This window comes from Callorhinus ursinus, unplaced genomic scaffold, assembly GCF_003265705.2.
Source record: "Callorhinus ursinus isolate GAN/ISIS: 27379988/994484 unplaced genomic scaffold, GSC_fseal_2.0 scaffold18, whole genome shotgun sequence".
NCBI classification, from domain to species: Eukaryota; Metazoa; Chordata; class Mammalia; order Carnivora; family Otariidae; genus Callorhinus; species Callorhinus ursinus.
The window spans coordinates 5,044,060-5,063,532 of record NW_027397080.1 but is presented as its reverse complement, the minus strand read 5'-3'; the positions used below and the strand labels follow the sequence as shown (position 1 = coordinate 5,063,532).

The 19,473-nt window shown below is 38.5% G+C and overlaps 1 protein-coding gene across 5 annotated transcripts in view; it reads right to left on the bottom strand.

The window, feature by feature from the left end:
* SCMH1 (Scm polycomb group protein homolog 1) overlaps positions 1 to 19,473 on the bottom strand; it is a 118,658-nt gene that overhangs the window by 39,814 nt on the left and 59,371 nt on the right. For 4 of the 5 annotated variants that reach the window (XM_073902803.1, XM_025856567.2, XM_073902806.1 and 1 more), the window contains 2 exons: positions 3,766 to 3,998; positions 20 to 146 (listed from right to left, as the gene is read on the bottom strand). The exons of the other annotated variant lie outside the window; for it this stretch is intronic. In XM_073902803.1, coding sequence (XP_073758904.1) covers positions 20 to 146; positions 3,766 to 3,998 — 360 coding nt within the window. The remainder of the gene's footprint in view (positions 1 to 19; positions 147 to 3,765; positions 3,999 to 19,473) is intronic. 5 annotated transcript variants of the gene reach the window in all.

The window sequence follows — 19,473 nt, the reverse complement described above, 5'->3', positions numbered from 1 at the left end:
TAGCATGATCTGCTCTTACCTGTGGGGGCCTGCATGGCTGAGCTGGGGATGGTGGCAGCATCTTGGGGTACAGTGCTGGTATCCGGTTCAGGGGTGCTGGTTGTTGGTGAGGTGGGTGGTGGGTTCAGCAAAGTCCGAGGCTTCCTCTGTCAAAATGGATGGGGAGAAGTTTGCTACCTGTGACAGGTAACTCGTCTTCTGATTTCTCTATTCCTAGCCCTCGATTCACCCATGAGATGGAAATATCTCTGTGGATGGGCCTGTGTTTTATCTTTGTTTTCCACAGAATCTTGCCTAGAGCTTTTACCTGTAGTAGATGCTTAGTAAATATTTTCCGAATCTATGTATAAGATTCTGGGCTCCCATTGAGCTGGAGCTTAATTCACAGTCTTTTATACTAGATTCAGTATTATCATTCGAAATTCCAGGTTATCAGTTGGGCAGACAAAAGCAAAAAAGGGAAAAAAAATTCTGAGGCTTAAGTCTACTTTGACATTATTTTGTACTTTGCTTCTCTCTTCAAAAAATGGAAACATCCCTTCCCCTAACTGCAAACCTGTTCCTCTGCCTACCTCCTCAGCTCATCCATTGCCATTTCTTATCTTAAACTTTACCCTCTAAGGTTTCGATCTCTAACTAAGATAGCTCTCTAAAGACCCTGCCGCTTTACCTGGGCTATACCTTTACTGTAACAAACTGCCCCTTCTGCTTGGAATGCCCCTTCTTTCTTTTTTCACTTTATAAAAATCTGTTTATCCAGGAAACTTTTCTAGATTTCCCCTAATTACTGTATCTTTTGTGCTATCTCTGTACGTTGTGCTGCATCTGTCACAAGGTATTGTCATATATATTCACATACTGCTGGCCTCTATTAGCCTGGAGTTCCTTGAGGGTCTGATTCTGGGTTCCTACGCTCCGAGCATGGCAACTGCCATATTATAAGTCTCAATAAATATTTTCAATGAAGCACACAGTATAGAATACCAATAATGGGGGAAGTAATAGAAATGATTTGAGAAAAATCTAGTATCTTCTCTATGCTGTTCAGGGCAATCTCTAGGGAAGAAAGATCTCAGAAGCTTCTTTTCAAGAAACAGTTTTCTAAAAGCCTTTCTGAATGCAAGGAAAATGTAATCATCCACTGAGATCCAGAAATCCCTTTTTTACTAAATGTGCCATGTAGGGTCCACCGCTGGGAGCGATATAAACCTGTCTGCCTTCCAGGAGTGTATGATCTAAAGCAGCAGCACCAGTGACAGTGGTCATATATAAGATGGCCTTGTCTGTGGAAGTTATCACGCAAACACGAAACATTCAAAGCATACATGGGGCACGGACATTTCCTCATTTTTTTTTGATACTGCTAAAAGTCAAAGTCTAAATAAGCAAGGAGTCAGGAAAGAAAGGAAATAGCAGTTCAACTTCACAGAGTTGGTGGTAGGATTTCATGGGGTCCCTGAAGGAACAAGCCTGGTGAGTTTGGTGCCCAAATATTGTAGAAGAAAGCAGAGAGATGGAAGCCATTTCTGTTTGAGATAGGTGCATTTACATGTATTACATCTCTTCATATTTTACCTCATCTCTATTTTATTGGTGAGAAAACTAGGGCTCAGAGCCTTATTCAAAGTTTCCCACAGTCACACAAGTGGTAACAAATGGAGATGAGATATAAACCTATCTGTCTGGCTTTGAAGCCTCTGCTCTAGTCATGAGACCACTTTACTTCAGAAAGGAACAGAAGGGTCATGGGTTAAGTGGAAGGCATATACACATTTACAGAAGTAGGCAAAAGGACAGGAGGGGGAATTAGCGAGTCAAATGCCAGCCCATAAAATACAGGATAAGATGAGAATTATTGTTTTCAAGAAGGTTGGAAAGAAAGGGGACTTTGGTTATTACTATGTTTAGGACTGCCTGAGGAAGCAGAGCAGAGGAAATCATAGAATCATAGTGTTTAGGTTTTGAAGGATCTTAAAGGCCACTTAATCCAACCATCCCTTTCTTACTTCCTTCTTCCTGAAAACATCCATCCCATATGATTCATCCAGTCCATTACAAAATGCCTCTAGTGATGGCAGATCACTAATCCATCCATCCCTCCCTCTCTCTCTCCCTCCCTCCCTTCCTTCCTTCCTTCCATCTTCCTTCCCTCCCTCCCTCCCTCCTTTCCTTCCTTTTTATCTTTTGGCCGATCACTACATCTGTTTTGGGATAGATTTAACTGTTCCTTTTATGTTGAGACAATGCCTGTCTGCTTGAGTTTCTATTTTTTGGTTCTGGTTCTTTGAAACCTTACAAGTTTTTTCCCTCTTTAATCAGATGTCCTCAAAATGTCTTCACATCATCAAAAGCATGGCTTCTCTGGCCTTGGAATCTTTAGAGCCTTGGGTCTCTCTCCACAGCAGAAGAATAAGAAGAGAGTAGTGGAGATAAAAAAGAATCAGGATCTGGGTTAGGGGTTAGTAGTAGATAGATCAAGAGCATATGTGTTACATAGAAAGATCACGATGTGACATCAAGAATTCAAAGCCAATAAACAAGAGATAATCTCAAGTAGAACATCATAACTAAAATCATCCACCCATCCTGCATATATTGAACATCTCTGAAGAGACTGAGATAGAAGGCACTACAGGAGAAAAAGAGAAGAACAAGATTAGGTTCTTGACCTTGAGGAGCTTATATTCTAGAACAACTGAAGTCAGCTGAAGTTAATAAAGAGAACAAAACCAATCAACCAACCAACCAACTAACCAACCAACCAAACAACCAAACTTAGGGAAGAACTCAAGAGATTAGAATGGGGTGCTCAGGGAGAACTAGGTATCATTTCCACATTGAAACTCAGCTAGTCTAGTTCAGGAAGGAGCTGCAAAGAAAACCCTTGACAAAAAGTGAGTGGAGAAGGTGATGCTAAAGGAAGCCGTAGAGAAGCAGCTGAGGAACTTTCTTATCAATGGTTTCCCTAGGGAAGATATGCATGAAGAATTGGTCATGACTAAAAGGTGGTACTTGCAGTTAACAGTGCTCAGTGACACTTGACTCAGCAGTCTTTTCCTGCATGAAATATGGGAGAGTACCCAACGTACCCTATCTCCTTCAGGAAATGTGGGAGAGTGGCCATGGTACCCATGGTAGGGCAGCAGTGACCTTGGAACTAGAACATCTGGAGTCCCATCTCTGGAGCCTTTGCCATTTATTAGCTATGTGACCTTAGGGAAGTCATTTCACATCTCTAAGTCTCAAATTACTTAACTATTAGATAACATTTAACACTACTCATCTCCTAGGGTTTTGTGATCATCATGTGATATGTATGTAATGGTGTCTGATACAGAGCCTGATTCTTACTAGGTATTCAATAATTTTCTTTCTTTTTTAAAAGAAGGGACAGGGATAGAAAAAGAAATACATTTATAGAGTCAATTTTCTCTTTCTGATCATGTGCCTGGGCATCCGCTCTGGGCAGGTTAACAATTAGGAGCAGGGTCTTCCAACTAGGGAAGACACTAGACCAGAATTCCCTCAAATGTGAGTAGCTTTCAAAGTCAAAATTTGTTTTTTACCCACACCATCCTATTTCTAATACTACCAACTCCCAGTTAAGTAGCTAAGCAGGGATGACAATCTAGGAGATTCCTGTTAAAAGCATACACGAGGTGGAAAATAGGGCCATGCATGCCCCTTTCCAAGATGGATGGATATGAGTGAGCTACCCCTTTATAACCCTTTATCCCTTTCTAGGAAACCCACATTTTTACCTACCTTACTGCCAGGTTTGGGACCCCTCTTCTTTGGGAATTTCAAAGGTTCAGCTGACTTGGATGGGGTAGAGATGGGGTGGGGAATTAGGGGCTTGGGTGTCCGGCCCCGCTTCTTTCCTGGTTTACGCCCCCTCTGCCCTGGTTGATGGTCCAAGACAGTTTTGGTGCTGCTGTGGATGCTGGGCTTCTCAGTGTTCACATCAGATGCAGGATAGGGATTCTTTGGAATCACAACTGCAAGAAAAAGACTCATTCTATCACCCCCTCCTCCCACCTGCATTCCCATCCCAGAGGGGGGAAAAAAGGACTTGCTACTTCTGCTTGGGTAGTTTTATCCCAAGAAGCTGGTTTCCTGGCATCTGACCTAAATGTTAGAAAATCTCAGAGGAGAACTGAATTTAGATTGGTTAGAATTGGAAGTTTTAATTATTTCTGGCAGATGCAGAGAAAATATTAAATTTTTCTCCCCAAGGCATCTGGTTAAAGCATATAAACAGAATCATAGGCTCAGAGATGGAATGACTTTAGAAGCCTACAATCCCTTCCTGCTAAGAATGAAGATCCAAGGCTCAGCAGAGGAAGTGATGCCTTCCCCGGGTTACACAGTAAACTGGGATAAGGACTTTATGTTTTGAAACTGGGTCCTGACAACCAAGTTAGGCATTTTCTACACCAATCTACTTAAAGCTTTAGTGGGATTATTGCAATGAGGAGTAGGGAAACACATGGAAATACATATATCTGACAGCATCTCTCCTTACTTTAAAAATCTCTGCTCCATATTACCTTTAATGTAAAGTCCAAATTCTTTATCCTGATATCCAAGGACTTTTGTGACTTTATCCCTGCCTTGTTCTCCAGTTATGTCTGATGTCATTTCCTGACACACATCCCCGCTATGTTCTAGCCCACTTGTTTTCTGAACACCAATTCATTCATGTATGTTGAGTTCCCTATTCTTCCTAGTCAAGTAAACATCAATACTCAGATTCCATTACTCAGCTCCAGGGCCACCTCCTTACTGAGGCCTTGTCTGATCATTCCCCAACTAAGTTAGTACCACTCCACCCCCAAAGCATTCTGGAGACATCTATGTTAGGGTACTTTCCATTTTACTCCAACCATTCACCTCCTCCTTAAATTGAGAATTCTTCAAGGTAAGCACATCTAATTCATGCCACAAATAGTTACTGAGCGCTTACTATAGGTTAACAAAATAATTTCCACTCTCATGGAGCTTACCTCCTAGTTGGGGAGAAAGAAAACAGACAAATAAATATACAGTATACTGCCAGGTAAGTGCTATGATGGAAACTAAAGAAGGGTAAGGAGAGAGAGGGGTGAGGAAAGTTCTCTTTGAGGAGGTGACATTTACACAGAGCTCCCAAATGAAATAAAGGCAAAGCCTTATGAAAATCCGAGAAAAGCGCCTCTCAAGTAGAGAGTACATAACAAGCGCAAAGATTCTGAAATGGGAACACGTCAGGGTGTTTGAGAAATGGTAAGGTCAGTAGAGCTAGAATTGAGTGAGCAAAGAGGAGTGGTGGGGGATCAGGTTAGAAAGGAAGTAGAAATAAGATTGTGTAGGACTTTGCAGATGGTGAAAATGAATCTGAACTTATTCTAAGCATGAAGAGAAGCTGCATGAGTAGAACTAGGGAGACTAGTTCATAAACTAATCACAGTGGGCAGGTAGAGGGTAATGTTGTTTATGCGTCTAGGTAGGATGTAATAGATTATGGCAATGCGGTGTTGCTGATGCAACAATTAGGAAAAGTCAGATACATTCTTTGAAGAGACGCTGCAGTGTTGTAGAAATCACAAGGGCTAGATGAACTGGAGTTCCAGACATGAATGAGTAGGGAGGGCTTCTGAGGTAGTTGACACTGTTTTCTTTCCTGAGAACATTTGCCAATTTGGGGCATGAGCTGAGGATCAGGTGTGGCCTATGCAGAGGACCTCTACTAGAGGAAAGAGAAATCCAATAGGCTGCTGTAACAGATTGGAACTTGAGCTCCATGCATGTGGCCGATTTTCCCCATCGGACATTTGCTGAGTTCTGAGCCTGTACACTGGACATGTGAAGCTAGGCTGAGAGCTTCTACAAGGAAGAATGAAACCTCCTATAATCTTGTGGCTTTAGGGGATAAATAAGGTCCCACTAGAAGAAGGAGGTCTACCTCAAACACATATCTCCTCTTCAAGATAAATGCCATATTTTGAAATTGTAAGGAGTGGGAGGTTAAAGAACTAAAACCCCTATACCTCTAAAGGTAGGACAGTCTCTTGCAATTTTTCGGGGTTGAGAAGATAGAGAGACCTATTAGGTTCTCAATCAAGAGCCCCGGAGGGCCCATATCCAAGAAATAGGAATAAACTACAGGTATAATCCAGACCTGGACTAGCTCAATCCATGATTAGACTGAGAGGATCAGGCCCTTATCCTATTAGCTTAACAGAGGAAAGGAAGAATTCTTTCTAATGGAAGATACTAGCTGGAGCCTCAACAGTTCTTTTATATAAAATATCCAGTATATCACAAAAAATATGAGACGTAAAAAGAGGCAGAAAAAAGTGACTGGTAATCAAGAGAAAATACAGACAATAGAAGATTCATATATGATCCAGATAATGGAACAGAGACTTTATAATAATCATAATTAATATGTTAAAGAAAGTAGAGAAAAAGATAAAAGAGAAGATAAAACCCACAGAAAACTGGAATCTATATAAAAAATTAAACGAACATCCGGGAATTAAAAATGTAACATGAGAAATTAAGGACTCTTTGGATGGATTTAAGGGAAGACAAGATCCAGCAGAAGAAAGGATTAATGAACTTGAAGAAAAATCAATAGAAAACATCCAAAGTGAAGCAAAAATATGGGAAAAAAACCAGATTAGAGCATTAGAGACATGTGGGCATAGTCAATGGATCCAAAATATGAGTAACTACAATCCCAGGGGAAGAAGATAGAGAGAATTAGGCAAACATAGTATTTAGAAAATAATGAAAGAATAGCTCAGCAATCTACAAGCAGCAAAAATCCTCCCTCCAAAAAAGTCCCCCATACTAAACCAAAACACGTAACTGTTAAACTGTTGAAAATAAAAGATAAAATATAAATGAAATGAAAAACGGAGACAAATTTTTAAGAGGAGTCAGAGAAAAGAAACATTACTTTTACAGGAGTATCAATAAGACTGATGGCCGATGTTTTAACAGAAACTGTAGAAGCTGGAAGCAGCAGAATGATATATTTAAAGGGCTAAGATATACCAACTGCCAACCTAGAGTTGTATACCCAGTGAAAATATCCTTCAAAAATGAAGGTGAGATAATATTTTCAGACAAATCAAAGCTGAGAGAATTTGTCACCAGCAGACCTAAACTACAGGAAATAAAAAGGAAGTTCTTCAGGCTGAAGGAAAGTAATTCCGGATAGAAAGATGGAACTGTTGGAAGAAATGAAGAGCATAAGAAAGGTCAAATATGTTCTTGATACAAAAGAATTTAGAATAAGAACTACTTAGAACAAAAGCTTATAAAATGGTTTGTAGAGTTTATAATGTATGTATTAGTAAATTATATGAAAGCAACAGCGCAAAGGATGGAAGGAGGGGATAAATGGAGCCAAACTTTGTTAAAAATTTTGCATTATTTGGGGAGTGGTTACAGAGCACTTATTTAAAGAATACTTTGATAAGTCCAGCATACATATTTGCAGAGGATAACCAATTAAAGAATTATATAAGAATGTATCACTAAAAGCTAAGGAGAGAGAAATGGAGTAATAAAATATACCTGATTAATCCAAAAGGCAAGAAAGGAAGAATAAAGAAATGAGGAAGAATGCAGACAAAGAGAAAACAAAAAGCAAAATGCAAAATGGTAAACCTAAATCCAAATTAATAATATTAAATACAAGTGGATTAAGTAAAACAATTAATAGGAAAAAATTAACATACTGCACCAACCCCGCCCCCCAAGTCTCAATTATATCTGTTTATAAGAGGGTCTTGAAATATAGAGACACTTGAAATATGACACAGATAAAAAGATAAAAACAAACAGATGGAAAAACATATACCCTGTAAACATTAACCAAAATAAAGCTCATGTGGCTATATTAATATCAGACAAGTTAATCTTTAAGGCAAGAAGTATGACTACACTAAAAAGGAATATTTCATCAAGATTACATAGTCAGTTAAATTTATATATACCTAATAACCCAAAACATGTAAAGCCAAAGTTTAGAGAACAAAAAAGGACAGACAAATCCAAATTATGAGCTGGAGATTTTAACATCTCTCTCAGTAACTGATAGGTTAAGAAGTTGAAAAAAATCAGGAAGGGTAGGAAAGATTTGAATAACTCAATTAACTGACTAATAACATAAATAACCAATTAACCAACCAACTTAATTGACATCTATAGGATACTACACCCAATATGTATAGAATGCATTTTCTTTTCAAATGCTTATGCAATATGCTGGGTGAAAAAGCAATTTTGAATAAAGTTCAAAGAACTGATATCATACAGAACATTTTCTCTAACCACAGTGGAATTTATTTATTTATTTATTTATTCTCAGCCACGATTTTCAACAACATTTATTTTTAGAAAACACTGTTGCCTTGGTGTCTTAGGAAAACTTTTATAAACCACTCTATATTAATAAATTCTAATGCAGCAGGAACATAAACAGGTTACTGTGTTCAGCTCCACTATCAGTAACACAGAAATATTTATAGCTCTAAAAACAAAGACCTGCAGGCAGGAACTGAAGAATTTGCAGATTCTTTTGTGCCATCTGATTCAATTTATACATTTGCATTCATTTGCTTATTCTAATCACAGCTTAATAGCTTTATGTTAATACAGTTAAGCATAAACTATGTGTCTTATAAGAGAAATGCGAAGTGTCAAAAGGAAGAATCTTAATATTATTTTGCTTTGATATCTTGAGCCTTTCCCTTTTTTTTAATTTTAATTTTTTATTTGAGTATAGATGGAACACAGTGTTACATTGGTTTCAGATTTACAGCACAGTGATTCAACATCTCTATATGTTATGCTATAGTCCCCAAAAGTGTAGCTACCATCTGTCACCATACAACACGATTATAATATCATTGACTATATTCCCTATGCAGTGGCTTTTATTCTCATGACTTATTCATTCCATAACTGGAAGCCTGCACCTCCCACTCCCACTTACCCAACCACAGTGGAATTAAACAGGAATCAGTACAGAAAATTAATTAGAAAACCCACAAATTCTAAGAAATTAAGTAACATATACTTGTAAATAACTCAAATACCAGAGAAATAAAAATAGAAATAAGAAAATTCTTGGAACTTAAAATTCATGAAAATATGACAGATCCAAATGTGAGGTTAGTTAAAGCAGTGCTCAGAGAAAAATGTATAGCTTTAAACGTTTGTATTAGAAGAGGACAAAGGTTAAATATCAATGATCTAAGCTTCTATTTCAAAAAGCTAGGAAAAGAGCAAACTAAATTCAAAAAAAGTAGAAGTAAGGAAATTATAGAGATGAGTGGATAAGCCAATGGAAAAAAGAAAGCGGATATACTACAGAGAAAATCAAGTCAAAGTTTGGTTCTTTGAAAAGATAACCCTTTAACAAGCCTGATTAAGAAATATAAAAAGAAAAGACAAATATCAAGAATGAAAGAGTGGATTTCATTATAGATAATTCAGGTATTAAAAAGATAATAACAGGACATCATATATAACTTTATGCAACTACATTTGAAAATTTAGATGGAATGGGCAACTTCCTTGAAAAAATGGCTTACTGAAATGGACAGAAGACCAAACAGAATATGAAGAGCTGTATACATAATAAAGAAACTGCAACTGCAATGAAAAACTCTTCTACAAAGAAAATTCCAGGCCCAGATGCCTTCATGGGTGAATTCTAGAAACATTTAAAGAAGAAATAAAAATAATAATAGATTGTACAAAACCTGTTCAGATAAATCGAAGAGGGAACACTCCCCAACTCATTTTATGAGGCCAACATAATCCTCATGCCAAAACACGACAAAGATATTACAAGAAAGCAAAACTATAGATTAATATCCCTCATGAGCATAGATGCACAATCTTTAACAAAATATCAGCAAATTGAATCTGGCAATATATAAAAAGGATAACATCATGACTAAGTGGAATCTATCCCAGAAATACAAGGATTGTTTAATAGGAAAAAAATCAGCTGAACTTACCACATAAACAAAATAAAGAAGAAAACCCATATATCATCTCAATAGATGCAGAAAAAAAAGCATTTGACAAGCTTTAATACTCATTCATCATAAAAAATATCAGCACATTTGGAATTTCCTTATAGAAAAGATCATTTATAAAAAAAATCAATAGAGGCCAGCATACTTTATGGTGAAATATGGAACAAAATAAAAATATTCACCATCACCACTTCTATTCAGCAGTGTATTTGAAGGCCAATGTTACAAGGAAAGAAAAAGAAATAAAAGCTATAAATACAGGTTGTAAAAAAGAAGCATTATTTGCATATGACATGATTTTTTACATAAACTGTATCTCCTCCCATCTATGAAATCTATTAAAATAAAAAAATGAATTTGGGAAGGTCACTAGATGTAATTCAATATACAAAAATTTATTCTATTTCTCTATATAACAATTAGAAAATGAAATTTAAAAACCCCAAATCTAATATTCAGTGAAAGACATGCAATACATCCACACTAAAAACTGTAACACATTCTAAGAGAAATTAAAGAAGATCTAGATACCACATGGCCATGAAGAGATATATCACATTCATGGGCCAGAAGACTCAAGTTGTACTCTCAATTCTCATCAAACTGACTTAAAGAGTCAATGCAATTCCAATCAAAATCCCAGCAGTTTGTCTTTAATGTGCATGTGTCCAAATTGACAAGTTAATTCTAAATTTTATTAGGAAATGCAAAGGATCTAGAATAGCCAAGTCGTTCTTGGTAAATAACAGCAAAGCTAGAGGGAGTATTTACATCATTAGGTATCAAGACTCATTATAAAGCTAGAGTACTTAAGACATGTGATATTGGTGTTAAGGATAGTCAAATGGATCAAGGCAGTAAAACAGCCCAGAGATAGACCTACATATACACAGTCATCTTATTTATAATAAAGTTGCCCCTGTAATTCTGTGGTGGTGGTGGAGGAGGGGAACACTTCTTAAATAAAACTGTGGTGAGTCAAACTGATGGGAACGTAAATCACTTTGAAAAACCACTTAGCTTTATACTCTTCTTACCCAGCAATTCCACACCCTGGCATATACCCAAGAGGAATGAAGGGCATGAGCACCAAAAGACATGTACTAGAATGTTCACAGCAGCATTTTCAGAAGACTCCCTGGGAGGCATTGCAGGCATCATCTAAAAGTCTGAAGATGTACATTCTCTATGATTCAGCAATTCCAACCTTAGGTATAAACTCCAGAGAAATTCTTGAACATGTACATTTTAGATACGTGTAAATGTATGCTTACAGCAGTGTTATTTGTAGTAACTGAAAACCTGAAATGATCCAATGTTCATTCTTAGTAAAACACACTTAAAAAACATAGTGTTCAAAGTATGGTCTGGGAACCTCTTTGGGACCTTGAAATCCTTTTGGGGGTCTATAAGATGAAAATTATTTTCACGATACTAAAACATTATCTCCCCTTTTCACTCTCTCTCACAGTGGAGTTTTCCAGAGGCTATATATGTGATATTATCATTCTGATAGCTAATGGAATGTGTACGTGTATATTCTTGTGTTTTAAAAAATTCTAAGTTTTAATTTCTAATACAGTGGTATGGATAACCCCCATAAATAAAAGCTTTGTCTTTAAGGATACCAAAGTTTCCTGATACTGAAGGGTTTGACAACCACTGACCTATAATTATAATCACTTCCTTACCCTTCTTTTCCCAAATGCTTGCCTAGAAAAAAACCTAGTCTAATTCTCTACCTATTCCACACCCAAACCTGAGTAACTGAACATGCCAAATATTTAAATTGATTACTCTAAACCCTAGGATTGCCCCCTGTATCTCTAGTAAGACCAGGAATCTGAGCTGGGCAGAGAGGTAAGGGATTTACTTTGGAGTTCCTGCCATCACATGACAAGGTGCCAAGTTCTCAGCAGGGACCCAGCATGTGTTTGTAGAATAAATAAAGAAAACAGATGTAAGAGATGAACTGAGCAGGTCTTTACATGACCTTCTAACAGTCATAGTTTTTCCTCCTTCTTCTCTTTTCCCTTAAAGCTAGACATAAATGTCTATGTTGCCAACTGTCAAAGAGGTTGCCCTCTCTGGCCTGAAAGAACTGGGCAGAAGAAACTAACCATTTACATTTAATAGTTCAGAAAAATCAGAGCATGCAGGTCATATGTGAGAAGCTAGCATTGAGGTTAAGTTTAATACTAATTTAAAAGCTTCTTAATAATGGATTTCTTAAGCTATCCTGAGGGATTCCAGGATTTGGAAGTTCTTCCCACCAGGAAGCCCTATTCTGCCACATTCTAACTTAATTATCCTAGCTGGGGGGGAAAATTGGAGTGATGTCAGGGGATTGGGGATCTAATTCTAGTTCTGTCCCTTATGGTGTGACCTTGAGTTTGTCATTTAAATATAATCTCCTCTTATTTTTCCAAATGTAAATAATTAATTTAATGACTGTCCTACTTCAGAGAGAAATGAAAGATCAGAATATTCTCCAACATATTTTGATGCTACTAAGTTTGACAGAATTACACTCTTAATCAACAATACTTTGACAAAATTCTTGCACATTCATGTGGCCCTCGTAACAACTCTGTGAAGGCAACATATCATCCTCCTTTGACAAATAAGGAAAGCAAACCTCAGAGAAGTGAAGGTGGCAGAGCCAGGCAAGATTCTAGTCTTTGTTGTCTGCAGTGCACGCATTCTGTCATGTAGCCTAGGAGGAAGGCAGCAACCTCTCTTCCTTCAGTAGCCCAGGAAGGGGCAATTCTTATGTTAATTTGACCACGTCAGTTGAAAATTTAGTAAATGCTAAGTATCAAGGTTTGCCAGTTATCTAAGGTGAAAACCCAACACGACTGTTGTCCTAGAAAAGCACAATGTTGAGAAGGTAATTGTGTAATTACACAATTTTACACAATTAATCACAATTCAGTGGGTGTGGACGGGGGTAGGGAAGGTATAAGACGAACCTGGAACATATTGGTCAGAAAGTAATGGGGATGCTCAAAGGGTGATGGGGACATGTCAGGAGGACACAGGAGCCAACTTCAAGGGGCTTCCACTGGCCAAATCTGGGACAGTTTGAGCATCAAAACAAATAATGATAATAAGAAATTATTGAATCAAAAAAGTGTGGGACCCTACTGATGTAACTAATGCATAAATAAAAAAAACATAGAGAAAGGAAAGCTGTTGCTTATAGTAGAACCCCAACTAATAAATGTGGAAGAAGTGAGGGAACTAGAAAGAAGCCATTTGGGTAACAACTGATTCAGGCGAGACTCATCAATAGATGTTAAAACTACTGGGTGAAAATTTGGTGAGACACAGGATATTTATAGTCTCAAAATATTTCTCCACAAGATGATTAATTAATTACAAAAGAACGAAGTGAAGAAACTTGGTAAATACTCCCTGGACCAAGTAATCAAAGTTACTGCAGTAATGGTACAAACAGATATCATGTGTCTCCAAATGTGAGGCTTTGAGAAGAAAGTCACTTCTAGAACATTTATGTAAAAAATGTATGACCTGAATCCAATCATGAGGTAACATCAGACAAACCCATTTGAGACCCAGTCTGTAAGATAACTGAACACATATTTATAAAGAAATACTAAGGTCATGAGAGACAAGGAAGAATGATGGAAAAACTGTTCCAGATAAATGAAGACTAAAAAGACATGACAATTAAGTACAACTCATGAACCTGAATTTTCTTATCCCAAAAGGACATTAATGGGACAAGTGGCAAAATGTGAGTAAGGTTTATAGATCAGCTACTGGTATTGTATTGATATTAATTTTGTGGTTTTAATAACATTAGGTCTACAGATTAGCTCTAAATAATGTATCAATATTAATTTTCTGATTTTTAAAAAGATTTTATCTTTAAGTAATCCCTACATCCAATGCAGGGCTGGAACTCACAACCTGGAGATCGAGAGTCCCACGTTCCACCAACTGAGCCAGCCAGGCGCCCCTAATTTTCTGATTTTAGTAATAGTACTATGCTTACAGAAGAGCATGCCCATGTTGGAAAATATACACTAAAGTCTTTAATAGTAAAGGGACATTATGTATACAAGTCATGTGTCAAATGGTTCAGAAAAAAATGTATTATTTATTGAGAAAGACTACTAATGTAAATGTGATAAATGTTAATATTTAGATAATTCTTTGTACCCGGTTGTAATTTTTCTGTAAGGCTGCAATTACATGAAAATAAAGTTTTAAAAGAGATTCATGAGTGTGGTACTAAAATGTATACATACACAGGGGTTATAAGAACATGGAGGAAGGCGTGACTAACTGCAAGGGAAGGGAGAGGGTGCAAGGGAGACAGGCAGGTGAGACTTATCAGACAAGACTTCAAAGTGACATTTTAACAAATCTTTGAAGAATGAATAGATCTTGCATTAGGAAAAGGGCAAAGGCAGCGGGTGAGCAAGGGTACTTCAAACAGAGGAGACAGTACATAGAAAGGCACAGAGTTGTAAAAAAGCATGGTTACACGAAGACCCATGGGTAGTTTAGTTCTGTGTGGCTTAAGTCTGGAAGGAGAAACAGGTAAGGTTAGAGAGAGATGCTGAAGCCAGCTTGGGAAGAGTCCATATGACATTTAAGGAGCTCTGACATACAAAGACTCTGCCAAAAGATGAAGGGTGGGTCCTATGGCCCTACATATGGAAAAGGTAATGGTGAGGTTCACTGTAAAGGCAAAAGCACATCTAAGGCAGGATAGTAGCACATCAAGTTATGTAGAACCGGTCTCCCCTCCTTGATAAACTTCTGATCCGTGCATGTATGTGTATATCTAATCCTTATTCCCTTGGCCATAATCATGACTAATAATGTTGCTAAAAGGCAGACAAATTGTTAAGACCAAGAATGGAGAAAAGAAGTAGTTTATAAATGGGTGTCCCCTAATGATGGAGTTAAATTTGCTTAAAAGGAACTGGATTGGACACTTACTATGAAAGGCAGTATGGCAATGCAGACAACCATCATCATCCATCAAATTTACTAGGGTGCATACGACCTAGTATATACTGGCAGTTAAAACAATGGGCTTTGGGGCGCCTGGGTGGCTCAGTTGGTTAAGCGACTGCCTTCGGCTCAGGTCATGATCCTGGAGTCCTGGGATCGAGTCCCACATCGGGCTCCCTGCTCAGCAGGGAGTCAGCTTCTCCCTCTGACCCTCTTCCCTCTCGTGCTATCTCTCATTCTCTCTCAAATAAATAAATAAAATCTTAAAAAAAAAACAAACAATGGGCTTTGAAGCCTTGCCTATGAAGTAAATATTATTATTTCTATTTAATGGATGAGGCTGAAACTTAAGTAACGTGGCTAAGGCCACGTAAGTAATGAGGCAAGGCTGGAATTCAAATCCAGAATGTCTATCTCTAAAATTCTTGCTCTTTCCATCATACCATACAGCCTTCCATCATACCATTCACCCATTTGTTCATTCATTCATCCAACAAACATTCTGTATTAAGAATAGATTATGTGGTAGGCTCCACAGTATGAACCAGGAGTGTAAGGGCACAAATTAATCTCAGATGGTGGTAAGTGCTATGAAGAAAAAACAGAGCAATGTGACAGAACATGACAGAGAGACAGTCAAGAAAAGCTCTTGAGAAGGTGACATTTGACCTGAGATTGGCATGACAAGAAGGAATCAGGCATGTGAGGATCTAGGGCAGAGTGTTCCAGCAGAGGAGACAGACAGCAGGTGTAAAGGCCCTAAGAAAATAATGAGCTTGACTTGTTTAAGAAACAAAAAGGTCCAGAGAGACTCTGGCAGGGTGAAGAGAGGAAATAATGGCATAAGAAACAGATGCGGTCAGACCATGCAGGGCCTTTTGGGTCATGGTAAGAACAACTAATTTACTTCTGAGATAGCTCTCCCTGGATGCTCGGTGGAGAAGGGAGTATGAAGGCAAATATGGAAGCAGAGACATCAGTTAGGATGCTGACTGTAGAAGTCCATGCAAGAGGTTAACAGTGGTGGATATTAATGTGATAGCTGTGAAGGTGCAAAGAAGTAGATAAATACAAAACAGGTTTTGTAAGCAGACCTGACAAATAGGACAGGGGGAGGGAGAGAATGATTCAGGATAAATTTTAGGTCTTTGATCTTTTACCAAACAGGGAAGACTAAAGGAGTCAGAGGTTCGGGAGGAGGCAGATTGGGACTTGAGGATCTGTTCTGGCCGTATCATGTGCTAAACCACTTAGATATAGAGGTAACAAGTAGGTAGTCAAATAAATGAGTCTGGAGTTCTACAGAAAGGTCAAGGATAGAGATAATTTTGGTACTAATTAGCATATAGATAGTGTATAAAGACGGACGGACAAAAACTTGGGAAGAGAAAGAATACAGAATATACAGAGTATACAGAACAGTACAGGAGAGGGCCTAGGTTTGAGCCCTGGAGCCCTTCACCAACTAGAGACTGAAAAGTAGAAAAGGCCAACCAAAGGAGACCAACAAGGCATAGTGAGTGGGACAGGAATTGAAAATCTAGAGAGTATAACATCCCAGGAGCCTAGAGAAGGTAGTGGTTCAAGAAGGAGGGAGTCTTTTTAAAAACTTTTGTTTTTTAAAAACACTTTTTGAAGATTTTTTAATTTATTCATTTGACAGAGAGCAAGCACGAGCAAGGAAGAGGGTCAGAGGGAGAGGGAGAAGTAGATTCCCCGCTGAGCAGGGAGGTGGACTTGGGGCTCAATCCCAGGACCATAAGGACATGACCCGAGCCTATGGCAGACGCTTAACCAACAGAGCCAACCAGGCGCCCCCAAGGAGGGAGTGATCAATTGTGCTGGAAGTTACAGAGACACTGTGCAAAATGAGGTCAGAGAAGGCTTTGTCAACATGGAGGTCAATGTGTTCCTGGTAAGAGCAGTTCACTAGAACAGTGGGGACTGAAGAGCAATTGGAAAGGGCTGAGAAGCTAATAGAAGACAGAAATAGAGTGATTATAGGTCTGTTTCCCTTTTTTTTTTTTAAAGAAGTTTTACTGCGTGTAGTAGGCAGAATGGCCCTCAGATAAGTCCTTACCTTAATTTTGGAACCTGTAAATATGTTACATGGCAAAAGAAATTGTGCAGGTATAATTAAGGTCGAACTCTTAAAATAGGGAGATTATCCTAAATTATTCAAGTGGGCCCAATCTAATCACATGAAGAATTCTTACAAGCTGGGGACATTCTCCAGCTAGAAGCAGGGAGATGAGGCAGAAGGGGGAGATCAGTGATTCAAAGTGTGCAAAGGACTCAAACCTCTGTTTTGACTTTGAAGATGAAAGGGGCCACAAGCCAGGGGAATGTAAGAAGCCTCTAGAAGCTAAGATTCTCCCCTTCCACCCACCCCCGACATCAGCCAGCAAGGAAATGGAGACCCAAGCCTACAAGTGCATGGAATGGAATCCTCTCAATTCAACCAAAATGAGCCTGGAAGCAGATTCTTCCCCAGATAAGAATTCAGGCTGGCTAACACCTTGACTCTGGCCGTGTGAGACTGGAGCAGAGAACCAATGATCTCACCCAGACTTCTGACCTACAGAACTCTGACATAATACATTTGTGTTGTTTTAAGTCACCAAGTTTGTGGTCATTTGCGACAGCAGCCATAGGAAATTAATACACTGTGAAACTCAGAGACACAGGGCAGATGCAGTCAAGGGAGAGTTTTGAAAGATGGGGGTCATCAGAACATGTCTGTATGCTGATGAGAATGTTTCAGAAAGGAGGGGTTGGAGGAGGAAACCAGTAAGGTAGGTAAAGGAGAGGCAAGAGAGGATGCAGCAAAGAGAACAAGTGGAGGGTTGGCCTCTGATAGGGGCAGAGGCTCTTCGTCTATTGTAGTAACAAGCAGGCACCATAAACCGTGCCACGGCCTCCCGATGCTCATCTGCACAAGCCTGTTGCTAGGCAGTCAATGGTGATACTGACCCTGCTATTCCAAGTGTCCTTTTGGCCCCTTAAATGTAATTAATTCAGATCCAAAGACCTCTTTGGAACATAGTGTGGTAGTATACCTGACATTTCTTTGGGGCTTTCTTCATAGTGAATTATTCCAATTTAACCTGATGGAGAGCTAATGCTTATGGACTCCTAAAGACCTGGATTTAAATCTCAGCTCTACTACATAGTAGATGTAAGACATTGGCCAAGTCACAAACTCTGGGCATTTTTTTAAAAACTGGGATTATAATATCTACTTCACGACACTGTAAGAATTAGGGATAATGTAAATTACCTTATACAGTACCTATCACAGAGCAGATACTCCTACTCAGCCTGTTCTTTTAAATGTTAGCAATACTCTTCTATGGTGCAACAATATTGGCAAACAATAAATTCAATGATAGAGCCTAGTAAGACTGGCATGATTCAAAAGTCAGACTTAGTGAAAAGTTTATGGGTTTTGGAATCAAAATGATCTGGTTTCCACCTTGAGTCTGCCATCTCCAAGTGGAATGATTTTGTACATGTCATTTCTCATTTCTGAGCTTACTATCGCCTTTGTAAAATGGGGATAATCCAACTCACAGCATTGTCTGAAAATCATACGAGCAGTTGTAGTAAAGTGCCCAGGACATATGAGCTCCACAACCAATGTTTATTTCCTTCAGTTCTCTCAATCCTCAGGGCAACTGAACGAACATATTCGCATTCTCATTAATTTTCTCTTGAGGTCCTGGACTTCTGATGAAATCAAGTTAGTGTTTTGTTTTCTGTTTTTTTAAATTGCTAGTACTAGGCATCTCCTCTAGGAGGAGGGAAGAAACGGCAGAAGTAGACAGATAATTCAGGTCTCTTGATTCCTTATCCAATACTCTTTTCCCACTCACACGTATGCACACACACGCGCGCGCGATTTCTTCTTTGGTATATTGGGTCTAAATCCACTCTACTGCTTATTTTCTTTAACTTCCCAGCTCTGTTTCTTATCAATCAAACTCTTAACTGTTCTAAACTTTAATTTGCATGATGGCCTCATTAATCTAATAGTGTTTTGGCTAAATACTACATTAACATAACCTCACATCTTGGAGGAATAGGATGGGAGCTGTTCATTTCCCAATGACTTTCACTATTGTAAGTCTTATCTCTTCAACTAGCTGTGTAATTTAACCAGAGCATACTTTTTAGTGCTAGGCGCACCACCACCTATTTCAAATCTGCAATACCAGGACCACTGGACCTATAGCAGAAGAAATTTCCCAGCCTGGGAAATATCATCTGGACTTCCTCCATGTTTTATATATTCTTTGAAATCTGTCATTAGCCCTTGGATTCTAGGCCTTGCTGATGCCTGATTCATGCAGTTGGCTTGCTCTCTGACCTACTCTTCAACACAACTTTGGTAACGGCCAAGAGTTCCTAGGGTCTGATTTTGGCCTGTATTTTG